The sequence below is a fragment of the Diabrotica undecimpunctata genome, chromosome 9 (genome assembly GCF_040954645.1).
Source record: "Diabrotica undecimpunctata isolate CICGRU chromosome 9, icDiaUnde3, whole genome shotgun sequence".
Taxonomy (NCBI): domain Eukaryota; kingdom Metazoa; phylum Arthropoda; class Insecta; order Coleoptera; family Chrysomelidae; genus Diabrotica; species Diabrotica undecimpunctata.
Window position 1 is genome coordinate 575392 of NC_092811.1, and position 13682 is coordinate 589073.

The following is a 13682-nucleotide window of genomic DNA, read 5'->3' on the forward strand; positions in this document are numbered from 1 at the left end:
ACTACGAATCTTTTATAAACATTCAAAACAAAAAAAGGAGTAGTAAGAAAGTGCCAAGAAGTCTGAGTGTTTTTTTAAATTTCTTCTGTTAGGTAATGTATGTCCTAAATGCACAAAGAAACATTTTTTAAATGTTAAACTAAATTTTCAACTTAAATTGCATACAAATTTCCATCCAAACAAGATTCCAAGACGTTTTTCTGCATATAAGTATAAAAATATTCGATCTTTTTCTTTCCAATGGCACTATAGTCTTCAGGCACTACAAAATGGAGCCTTGGCCTCCTCCAAACTGAGCCTCTAACCTTGTAGGTCCAACTCCGTTCTTCTCCAAGTTCTAAAGTCTAGCAAATTTTGCGTCCTTTACCGGGCAACATCTCGGTCCCCGTTTTCACTATAAAAGTTTGTATCGAAGTTTCTAAAATTCAACGAATTCGATTTTCGATATCCAGTGTATGTTTTTGAAGCGGAATGTATGAGTGAGTGAAAAATAAGCTTTGTTTTTACTGTTCTTGGAATATCTGGTTATTCTATTCCAATATCGTCGTCTAATTCAAGTGTACATCTGTTTCCCCTAGCTCTTAGGAATATTTATTTCACCCTTGTTTTTCGAGTCATGTTGAAGTATCAGAAGTCATAATATCGGTGTTAGCCCATCTCCTTGTTTTAATCCTTTTAATATTGAAAAATTCTCATTCGCTGTTGACGAGTCCGTTGTTGCTTTGTTAGTCGGGTGTATTTTTGTATAACTTTCGTCTATTAATTGAGTCGTAGGCCTGTTTAAGTTTTATGAATATATTGTGGACGTTCAATGTCGTATTTCCACAATCTATTTAATATTTGTTTTACTATGAATAGCTGATGAATTGTATATCTTTTAAGTCGAAAACCGGTTTGATATTTCCCGACAAAATTTTCTAGCTCTGTCGACCTAGCCTAATCTTAGTAGTCGTGTCTATGCCTACATCTCAAAGGCTTCCAAGGGGTTAGGCATATAGTAGAACTGGAAAGACCTGGAGACTTCTTATTATTTTGTGCTTGTATTGCTTGTTTTACCTCTTCCATCGTCGGGAGTTCTATATTTTGGTGTTTCCCTGCTATACATGTTTATATACTCTTCATTTTCTTGCTACCCTAAAAGAGTTTGGAAATAGGTTTTCCAGACTTATTTTAGTATTATAATTGGATCACTGGATATTTGCCGTTCTTGATTTCTGTATAAAATTGTTCGGGGTTTGTATCCTTCTCTCAAATTGCGTAGATATTTATACGATTTTCTTCCATTTTTATATATAACCGTTTTCGTATGTCCATATATAAGAACTTGTATGCAAAATTATACTTTTCGTATTCAAAATTATAAATTTGATGATGTAATTGATTACCTACGATTTTAGGTCAAGAAATTTTACACAGGAATAATACGGCCTTAGAATTTTGGAAAAGAAATATTAAAAAATGAATCCGTTAGTACAACTTATATGTACTATACCTATATATTTCAATACCACCATTTGTTCATTGTATTGCTCTTTAGGTAAGATTTTATTTATTTATTTTGAAATTTAACTTTTTTCTGACTTAAACTATATAAATATTCAAAAGTTTTGATAGAGAGGATTTGACACCCAGTTGTCAGTTTGACTTAGACAACAATGTAGAAAAATTAAAGTGTAAACGTTCACACTTCAAATATAATGATAAAGAAATCTGTAAACATTATTTTCAGATCCACCTTCGTACACTTATGAAAATTTGGTAATTCAACCATTTACTGTAAATAAAAGAATATGCCCGATAGATCCTAACAGAGACACAATATTTCAAGCATATACAAGGTAAAAAGTTTTGTTTTTGCACATAAATGTAGAAAAAAAATCGCATATCCATTACTTTTAGAAACAATCCTGATAATCCGACAATTCTACGTACTGGTGATGTTGCAGCGGTAGCTAAGTCAAATTTAACGAATAGTAATTGTTTAGTTGTTTTCTTTCATGGATTTATGGCATCGTCAAATTCTCCTAATTCACAAAAGTTAAAAAATGGTAAGTATTTTGTTGGTTACACATTGATCTAAAACAATTATAATAATGAATTAAACTAACTATAAATATCACACACAAGCACACACACATAGACACACACATACACACACACGCACACATACACATACACACACATATGATCTTTAACCGAAATAAGAGTACCGGCATATCTAAGGAGGAAGAACAGTGACTAGCTACTTCACTGATCGACTTTTGAAGTATAACACAAAGTCTGGCCCGAAGAAATATAAAATCAATAGAGTAGTACCACAGGGCTCTGCACTCGGCCCTCTTTTGCTGAATATTATGTATGATGGATTGCTAAAGCTAGAATTACCAAGAGATGCTATGTTCGTAGCATACAATGATGAAGTGGCTATGATTATCGTCGCAAAACTCCTTAAGGAAATAAATCTCACGTTCGACATCATCTTAGAGAGAATCGGCAGTGCTTATTACTAGTCGTAAACAGGTGAAAATCGTAACACTGGGGATTGAAGAATATGAAATCATATCACAACCATTCCTTCGGTACTTGGGAGTGCTGATTGATGCCAAACTCAGCTTCAAGCAATAAGTAGAGTATGTTAGTGATAAAGAGTCAGTAGTAAGAGCAGCTTTATTACGGCTAATGCCAAATGTAGGTGGCCCAAAATGAAGAAGGGAGACGTTATTGTTGTAAGTAGTCATGTTAGTATTAACATACGGAATATCAATTAGGTTGAAACTCTTAGAACCCAGGAATCACGTAGGAAGGTCGCATCAGTATGTCGTCGCACCAGTTCTGCACAGTATCTGAGGACGCATTGTCTTATACCACAGGTGAATGTATGGCTGAAACGCAAACAAGACGAGGTCAACTACTACCTGACGCAGATGCTCTCAGATTGGTGTGCCAATCCTGGGGTCAATGAAGATGTAGAACATTTGTTTTTCGTATTTCCTCATTTCAACTTGCTGCGCAATACTCTAGAAACAGTTATCGAACATAAAATTCGAAAAGAGACGATAGTAGAAGAAATCTTTTAATTAAAGGCAACTTTAGATGCAATCAGCACATTCGCGATGAAAGCCCTCCAGGTTCTTTGCCGCATTGATAGAATACGAGCTGAAAATAGAGACGCACACACACACACTCACATTAAACTATAAAATCTAATTTGGTTGGTTGCATTTCCTTTTTGATTTTCAAGGGCATAATTTTTTATGAATAACATATTCTTTCTACAGTTAATAATAAAACTATTAAATTCTTAATATAATTTATTATATTCTTTGAATTTCAGCAATTTTGAACACCACTGATTGCGACGTTATCCTGGTAGATAATGAGAAGTTGTTAGCTGCTTTTGATTACTTCACAGCATGCGCAAACATTGAACCAATTGCAGAATTTTCTGCCGCATTTATGGATAATTTATTAATCCAAATCGGACCAAAATCTCTATATTTTGTTGGAACGAGTATCGGAGGCCATATAGCTGGATTGACGAGCAGAAAGATGACTAATGGAACAGTTCAAATATTGTATGGTAAGTATATATATATATATATATATATATATATATATATATATATATATATATATATATATAATTTAAAATTTATAAATAAAAACACTTTAAATTATAAAACGGACACTGGACAGTTAAGTAACATATATTGTAACATATTGAACAAAATTTATAAATATTCAAAATAGCCAACATTCATCTTAATAACAACTAACCTTAATAATTCATCAAAGAAATATTATTCTTCTAACTTTTCTTTTATTGTTATTTTTATTTTTACATTTGAAATAATTTTAATTTTTTATCGTATAGCTGTAACGAACGTGCTTAAGACAATTTAATCTTGACATTCAATATTTCAAATACTTCAATGTCATTTTTTATTTGCGAAATCTTTTAAATTCTGTAAGTGTTTTAAAATGTATTTGTACGCCATTTTTTGTAATGTTCAAATTGTTTTAGTTTACTCCTGAAGAAGCTGTTAAATAAATGGCGAAATATTGAGTAATTAAGAAAAAAGAAAGATTTTTATTACAGACCACTTTACCCGATAATTTGAACGTATTTATATATATATATATATAGATATATATGATATATATATATATATATATATATATATATATATATATATATATATATATATATATATATATATATATATATATATATATATATATATGTGCCACGGCTGGCACTGACGTAACCTAATCTGGAAGTTCAATTTTCGAGTACTTTTTCCAACATTTGTGGCTGTTTGTCGGCAATAACGCAGTGAATGTTGTCTTCCAAATGGCCAATCGTTTTAGGCTTATTCACAGAAAATAGTCTAGTGCTGTTAAATCGCACAATCTTGGAGGCTAATTCCCGGATCTGAAAAAACTATGCAGTTACCAAACATTTCCTTTAATTAATCAATTGTGTTACGAGCTATGTGCCATGTTACGCGATTTTGTTAAAATCACAGCTCCTGCACATCATGGTTATTCATTTGAGGAATGGAAAAATGGCTCTATAGCATGGCTTTAATAACCATGGCTCTATAGCACTCACTCTACGCCTTGCTTAGTGATCGTGTACCTTCAAACCTTGCATGAGTTGGATTTTGTAATTTTGTCACAATTTGTCATTATACGATTGTCTAATATTTGCTTTTCTATGCGATGTTGTACCGGCTTGTTTCCTTATGTTATAGTCCCATCTTAAATTTGGAGGTCTTCTTGGTCTGTCTCTAAAGTCCGTTTAGAGAACCAGCACCCCGTTGAGAACTTACATTGCCATGAAGTGAATCTACTTTAAAGTAAACATTCTGCATAACTATCAGCAACAATGTATCTAATCTATTACCAATCAAATGACATTTCAGTCCAAAAGGTTCTATGATTTGAGTTTTTTTAAATATACCTTTAATAAAGGAATTTTTCATGAAAACTGTTAAAATTTGTTTCGTTTTTATTTAAAATCTTTCCTTCTAAAAATAAATAATAAGAATATTATAGTAAAAAAATAATTATTTTAGGTGAAGACGTGGCTGGACCAATACTTGATTTCCTCCCACAGAGCCAAAGAATTGGTAAAGGGGATGCCAAGTTTGTTGTAATTATTCACTCGAATATGTTCGTATTCGGATCTTTTAGACTTGCTGGAGATGTGGACATATTTATTAATAACGGAATAGTACAATTTAATTGTTTCGATCAACCACTAAGCACACCTCTTCCAAAACTGAGTAAGACCTATTTTCAATTATATGTTATATAAGAATAGCTGAAAGTTTTTGCCAGAAAAATGCTTTATGCATATTTTTTATAGAGAAACTGTTCTTTTCAAATATCTAGAAAAGTGAAACTAATCTAAGAATTATATGCATCATCTTGCCGAAACGTCGTCAAAACAATGGTTTTTCCAGAAACAATGTTATTAAAACCGCACTCTAACCCGAAAAACTACAGAATATATGTATATTTATATTTATTCTACAAAGAAAAAGTCCCTTGACAAAAAAGAAAAATTAGTTTGACAACATTCAAAATGATTTCGAAAATTCATAAAATGTCTAGTAAAGTTTGGAACGTGAGAAAATATCTATAAACAGATGTTTTGACAGATTGCAAAGAAGTATAACATTGATGACAGCAGTGGCATTAACGAAAGAACAAACAGTTGTGAATTTTGAATACGAGATCTACCGAATTTACTAAATAAATGGATACGTCCGGGCCCCCTGAATGGTTTTTAAAAATGGAAGAAGATGAAGAGAAACGTAGGCAAGAAGAGAAAGAGAAAAAAGAGAAGCATAGAGAGGTGAAGGAGAAGCGTACACAAGAAGGGGGAGATCTGAAGGAAGAGAGGCATAGACAAATTCATGAGAATTTTGAGTTAAAGGTGATTCAAATCACTGGTAGAATGGACAAATTAGAAGACCAACAAAACGGTTTAGCAAATAAAATGTTACAACAATAAAACCATTAAGAAAACAAAATATTACAACAATAAAACTAATTAGAAAATAAAATAATACATCAAAACGATTTTACACACGTAATTAGTATTTTGCCGTAATTAGACGACAGTGTGGTTTTAACAGGATGTGGTATCTGCAAACTATTATTAAATTGTTAGGCAATATTTGAATACCTCTTTTCCTCAGAGATGGATTGGTTGAAGAGGTGCAATTGAATGGCCGGCAAGATCTCCCCACTTGACTGTACTTGATTTTTTATGGGGCTATCTTAAGGATCGAGTCTATGTAAACGGGCAACTAATTTAAATGATTTAAACCATCGCATACTTCTTGAAATGCAGGCAGTTTCTCTAGAAATGATCAATGATTCTATTCGAAACTTCCAAGTTAAATTTTATGATCGCTAAGAAACTGAGCAAGTTTGATAAAGAAATGCATTTTTTTTTCATATTAATTATTATTTTTCAAAATTAATCTAAATTGTTCAACAATTACATGTAGTATGTCTTTGGAAATTTTTCTTGTATTACATTATTAATATGGTACTTTTCAATATTGCTGAAAAGAGGAAAAAATATGCTTTTCTATGATATATCACTTGACTTAGGCTGCCTTTAAAAAAATCAAGATGGCAGCGATACGCTAAACGCTGACGTCACATAAATTTGAAATACTCTCTAGAAAATGCAGAATATTATCTCATTCATGATCCTAGAACTTCATAAATTTATATTTATTCATTTTAGAGAAATTTTTATGTTTTCATACTTTTGTAATTAACTTTTTCCCTAACCTGTATAGTTATGTTCTATATTTTAATTCAGAATGGATAAAACTAACTCAAATTGATTGTAAATAAAAGAATAATAATAATTTTAAAAACAGACTTTTTTAAATAAATAAGATTAAAATGTATTTAATAATTTTTTTTAGTACTTTGCTCTCATTTAACATCAATAGCGATATTTAACACGGCAATTCTCCAACCAGATCGTTATCCAATGACCAAATGCAATAGTTATATAGAGCCTATTATTGGACCCTGTTCAATTCAAAGTAATGTATTGTTTGGTGATTTTTTTAGCGAAAGGTAAGTTTACACACAAAACTATGTTTAAAATTAAATATCTTCACTTCTCTTGCATTTTCCATTTTCATTTTATCTCCAGATGACACATAGTTATCTGTAGGATAGACATTTATTCATAGAATAAAATGTACCTATCTTTTTTACTTCAAATTATCGGTTACTTATCTGTAAGATAAACGTAAAATTTATTTCGGAACACATCAATATATAATTAATTGTCAAAGAAATCACACTAATGTTTTAATGCCACCACAAATTGTAATGTCATTTTTCTGAGGTTTCTCAATAATACTATAATATAAGTTAAATAATATCTTTATTACTTTCATTTTGCAATTCATTTTTAAAATTGTCTTCATTTTGATCTCTCGCTAGGTTATAGAACGTTGCTGTAGATTAGATTGGATGAATCTTTCGAACTTTACAACTACTTCCATTGGATAAAATTGTACCTAAACTTTATCTTCGATACATAAAAAGATCTATTGCGTATCTAGTTTTAATATGGAATTCATTATAGCAATTTTCTTCATGGAATATTTAGTGTACTCCTTAAAAATGACTTTACTGTATAATCAGAATCTCCAAGTAACAACCCATTGCTTTTATCTCCATTTAAACTTCGTATTTGACAAATAAATATTTTACATTTTATCTGCCAGATAAGTTTATTCATGTCAGTTGCTAGTCCAGATTTCTTTTCTAGCTGGCGCTAGGTGTTTACATCTAAACTAACATAAACTTTCAATTATTTTGTTTATTAAATCTTACCTTAAAATCACAGCAACCAATATTTGTGAAACGTAAAATGATCAGAGACTATAAAAGATTCCGAGATCCCCTCATAAAAGCAGAGTATAACAGGCTCTCTGCATCGATAAGGTTAGAAGTAAACAGGCTGAAACAATTACAGTAGATGCGTGTCACGGCCAACCTGGACTACTGAGAGGGTGCTAAATTCTGAAACCAATTCAAAGTCCTAACGAAGCAAAACAGTCAGCCACGTTTACATCTCTCCGTCAATAACATCATTCTAAGTAATCCACAAGACAAGGCCGACGCCTTCAAAAACATACTCCAGGCCGCACTGGTTTCCTCCAATAATCCCAATTTCAATGAAAAATCGAAAAGGGAAGCCGAACGGAGAGTGGAAGATATATTCTATTACCCTCAGGTACATGTGGGACCTCATCCTCACCCGATGATGGCACCTGTGACTGAGGACACCGTAGGGCAGATGTGTAACATTGTAAAAACGCATCTCCTGGCCCAGATGACATTCATTGAAGAAAGAAACCTTAAAAATCTTCTGGAGAATATAATGCCGTTGCTCACCAATATAATCAATGCATGTCTTACGCTAAGCTATTTTCCAACTCCATGGAAAGTGGCCAGCACAGTTATGATTCCCAAACAAGGGAAACCCCTAACCAACCCTGAATCGTATAGACCCATTTCCCTACTGAGCACCCTAGGTAAAGTCTACGAGAGGATACTTAAGGAAAGACTCATAGAATTCTTAGACGCTCACCTCGCTATTTCAAATTACCAATTCGAATTCAGGGCTGGACATTCCACGCAAAATGCATTGGTTGAAGCAACAACTTTCATTTCACAATTAATTAACGAAAGGAAACACGTCATAGGCATATTCCTAGACGTCCAGAAGGCATTCGATTAGGTCTGTTACACAGGCCTTATCGAAAAACTCCACCTTGCTGGATTGCCCACACCTTTCGTTAAGCTAATAAATTCCTATCTCTCCAATCGGACGATCAGGATCAAAGTTGGCGACATTTTATCCACACCATTTACTCCTCAAGCTGGAGTACTCCAGGGCTTAATTCTTACTCCAATATTTACAATAGTGACATCCCTGCCCGCAGTATAGATCCGAAACCCTTCTATATGCGGATGACACTGCACTTCTCACGTCAGGGCAACATAGAGAGCGTGGACAATTGTCTGTATTCGAAAGAGCACAAAACTATTTAGATCGAGTTATTAGGTGGTGCAATAAGTGGAGAGTGACCATAAACACAACTTATTTTATTTAAATCCTCCAATTGTCGCGGTGTTCACGGCTAAATAACCTTATTAGGAGAGTACCTTATTCTCAGAAACTCGGTTTCCTATTTGGGAGTTCATTTTAGCAGGACTCTCAAGTGGAAAACATTTAAGATGCCCTAGACAGGGTGAGAAAGAGGGTTAAACTCCTGGCAGCGATGTCCGATAAAATGGGCAGGATGTCATCTAAAACTATATTGCACATCTACAAAACCTTTATAAAACCGCTAATCGAATACAAGGCATGCGTCTACGCATCACTTAACAGCAGCCAAATTAACACCATCATGGCCACCGAAATGAAAATCCTAATTAATAGAAATAAAAGCCGTTCCTAATATGGCTGGTAACCCCTAAAGTACCTCCTTCGACTTGTTTGGCCTTGTTCACCAACAATTATTCTTGTGCGCTTCATCCTATCGCCCACACCACACACGCCATCTTCTGAACCCCAGCTTTTTAGAAATTCACCTAAATCTCCAGAAGCATTTCGTCATCACGTTTACCACCCCCCCTTACTCCGAAAAAAAAAATTACATCTTCCTTGAAGAGGCAGTAGCCTAAACAAGGTAAAAACTTTGGATCGAATCAATATTTTTGGAATTTTGCAAAAAATAAATCGTATTATTAATTATATTAACATGTAATTAATATTATTAGTTCTTCTTCTTAACATGCCATACACCAAAGTGCGTAGGCGACTATCTCATTACTAGAATTCTGTTCTTGGCGGCGTGACACAGCTCGCCTGTATTGTGTATTCCTGTCCATTCTTTAATATTCCTTAACCAGGATAATTGTTTGCGGCCGGCTCCTCTCCTACCTTCGATCTTCCCTTGTAGGATTAACTGTGGTATTTCATATTTTGCTCCTCTCAATATGTGCCCAAGGTAACCAATCTTGCGTTTTTTAATTAATTCAAAGAGTTCTCTTTCCACGCCGGCTCTCTTAAGGACGTCATCGTTTCGAACTCTATCCACCCAAGGTATGCGCATCATTCTTCTCAATGACCACATTTCAAATGCTTCAAGTTTGTTGATAGGGGTTTTTTCAAAGTCCACGTTTCCATGCCATAAAGCAAGATGGACCATATGTAGCACTTGACCATTCTGTAGCGTATTTCGAAATTTAGGTTTTGATTACATAGGAGCGGTCTGAATTTCACAAAAGCTTGTCTTGCCATTTGTATTCGGGTTTTTATCTCTTGTTGTGGATCAGATTGGTCATTGATTGTGATGCCAAGGTATTTAAAAGTTTTCACGCGTTTTATGCGATCGTCACCTATGCATATTATCGGGTTTTCTGGAGGGTTTCTGCTAATGACCATATATTTCGTTTTCAAAATGTTGATTTTGAGGCCATATTTTTTACCTATGCTATTCACCCTATCAAGTAATAACTGCTGATCTTCCAAATTATCAGTTATAATCACTGTGTCGTCCGCATAGCGTAGGTTGCTAATTGGTATGCCGTTCACCTTAATGCCTAATTCCGTGTCTTCTAATGCTTCCGCAAATATATTTTCAACATATAAATTAAAAAGCATCGGAGAAAGTATGCAGCCTTGGCGGACACCTTTCCGGATTTCAAATTCATCCGTATATTGGTCTTGATCAATCCTCACCTTTGCCATTTGGTTCCAGTTTAGATTCTGATCACATCATGATATCATGTTTAACATTGTCAAATGCCTTCTCGTAGTCGATGAAGGTAAGGTAGACATCTCTTCGTTGATCTAAACAGTTTTGTATTAAGGTGTTCAAACATAAAATTGCCTCTCTTGTTCCTAGTCCTCCCTTAAAACCGAATTGTGTTGACTTGCTAAGTTCTTCTAGTATCTTGTACATTCTTGAGTGTAATATCCTAAGGAAGAGTTTCAGCAAGTGACTCATTAAACTGATTAAGCGGTGTTCATTGCATTTTGTGGCATTAGCTGTTTTTGGGATCATCACAAAGGATGACTGCAGTACAATATTATTAGTATCTAGTAATAATTAAACGTATCGTTTCAAGAACAAAATATGATTGAAATGTTAAATGTTGGTAGTTGAGATTTCTTTCCTAGGTGGCGTAGTTACCCTACCGAACAAACGGTATGACTTGTCGTCCTAGCCTTTTATATAGACAGATTATTGTATAACCAGATTCATTTTTATTAATGTTTCTACCATTAAATGTTTGGTATGTATCTATAAATTAGTTTTGATTATATGCTGACAACATGTAACATTTTTATTTACTAATTTTAAATTGAGTATAAAAGTTAATCTAGATAAAAAAACAGAAAATAAATATTATTTATAAATGTAGTAAACTAATTACGATATTTCTTTTAGCTCACCTCTTCTCAGCCTAAGTGGAATCATGAGAATAAGCACTACCGATACAATTCTAAGTACTTAACAATAATATAAATATTAAATATAAGTATTGGAAATATTTGTTTTTTTTTTTTGCTTTTTATTTATCTTTTACCAATTTGCGACGCCCAGTTTGATCTGCATCTGCAGTTGAAGATCTAATTTAGTATCGAAGATGAATGTTTTCGAAAGAACGGAAGTTAGAATTGTCGTCATTGTGGGTACTTCATCTTCGAATTCTTCGAATTTTTTGATTAATTTTAATATTTTTATGATGTGACTTCAGAACAATTGCAGAGCATTTAAGGCCTTCTTGTCAGCAACAACACATACTTTCACAGTTTCTCTTGCATCTGCAAAAAATTAATTTCAGAAGTTTGAAGGGTGCTGGAGTTTTGAAAATTTGATTGGTATCCAAATTGTCCATGTTTTTCCAGTCCCAATTTTCAGGATCGCAGTGTTTCCTGCTGAAGATGAGGTATTAGAGGCGATAAAGCGAACAAAGAACAACAAGGCAACAGGTCCTGACGAAATATCTGTAGACATAATACGGTTAATAGAAGAACAGCAAATTGGAATATTGGTCAACTTATTCAATACAATATACAGTGCATGAATCATTGCCAGAGATTGGTTGATGTCAATATTCATAACATTGTTCTGAAGCTATTTTCTTGTGGCATTTTAAATTAATTTATATTTAAATGGGAATAAGCCACAATTAAAGGTTAAAATACTTTTATTGGCGTTTCAATTTCCACTTCGGAAATCGTTCTCAAAATACAAACATTAAAATAATAAACTAATGTTTGTATTTTGAGAACGATTTCCGAAGTGGAAATTGAAACGTCAATAAACGTATTTTAACCTTTAATTGTGGCTATTCCCATTTAAATATAAATTAATATTCATAACACTACCAAAAAATCCAAATGCAAAAGAATGCCAAGACCACCGGATAATAAGTTTAATGAGTCATCTTCTTCTTCTTCACGTGTCATCTCCGCGACGGAGGTTGGCAATTATCATGGCTATTCTGATCTTAGATGCTGCCGCTATGAATAGTTCGATTGATGTGCATCCGTACCATTCCCTCAAGTTACGCAACCATGAGATTCTTCTTCTTCCTACACTTCCTAATGAGTCATACGATCAAAATATTTTTAAAAATTATACACCGGAGAATACACCACAAACTTGAGCAGGACATAAGTGACACACAACTTGGATTTAGGAATGCACTGAGAACGAGGGAAGCTCTGTTCGCTGTGATGTACTTGTGCAAAGATGCATGGATGTTAATCAGCCAGTATATATGTGTTTCTTGGATTACAACAAAGCCTTCGATAAAGTCAGACATAACCGTCTTATCGAATTACTTGAAAAGAAAAACTTAGATATGAGAGACATCAGGATCATTAGCGCTATTTATTATAATCAGATTGCTGTGGTAAAACAGAACAACGCTAATACTGGTGGTTACACTGGTGTAACGAAATAGCACATATCCGATACGTCATAATTCTTAGAAGGAAAGATCTAGAGAACACAAGAATTGGCATTTCAATACCGCCCGTCTTCGATGGTTCTTTCTCGATGAGACGAATTATAGGTGATTCTACGCCAGAATATTCTCGAGCATAGTAACTTTAATATATATATCTCACGATGTTATGAGTTGAGTTTAGTTGATAAAAGAGTACCGTACTGTAAACTATAAATAAATATATTTATATAAATTCGAACCGCTCGTTTTATTTAATCACCCCACACCTGACACCAACTGTAGCGAGAATAAATAAAACGAGCGGTTCGAATTTATATAAATATATTTATTTATAGTTTACAGTTCGGTACTCTTTTATCAACTAAACTCAACTCATAACATCGTGAGATATATATACTAAAGTTACTATGTCTCATCGAGAAAGAACCATCTGAGACGGGCGGGTATTGAAATGCCAATTCTTGTGTTCTCTAGATCTTTCCTTCTAAGAATTATGACGTATCGGAGATGGGCTATTTCGTTACAATATGTTAAATGTAATTTTGGTCACTGTCTTGGCGAATCGTTTGTATCTCATTCTGTTAATTTATTCTGAGTATCATCTTGGTTTCCACCATACGAAGAGACGAAAC

At 33.6% G+C, this 13682-nt stretch overlaps 1 protein-coding gene across 2 annotated transcripts; it reads left to right on the forward strand.

Moving 5' to 3' along the window:
* On the forward strand, positions 1-11622 carry LOC140450086 (lipase member H-like). 2 transcript variants are annotated; one of them, XM_072543510.1, is made up of 8 exons: positions 1-97; positions 1398-1537; positions 1730-1838; positions 1900-2048; positions 3335-3580; positions 5082-5291; positions 6960-7116; positions 11520-11622. In XM_072543510.1, the coding sequence occupies exons 2-8, from the start codon at positions 1459-1461 to the stop codon at positions 11584-11586; spliced, it is 1017 nt and encodes a 338-aa protein (XP_072399611.1). In that variant the 5' UTR covers positions 1-97; positions 1398-1458; the 3' UTR covers positions 11587-11622. The 2 variants fall into 2 exon arrangements, with proteins under 2 accessions (XP_072399611.1, XP_072399612.1); XM_072543511.1 differs by having other exon boundaries at positions 1-92.
* The last annotated feature ends 2060 nt before the right edge of the window (positions 11623-13682 follow it).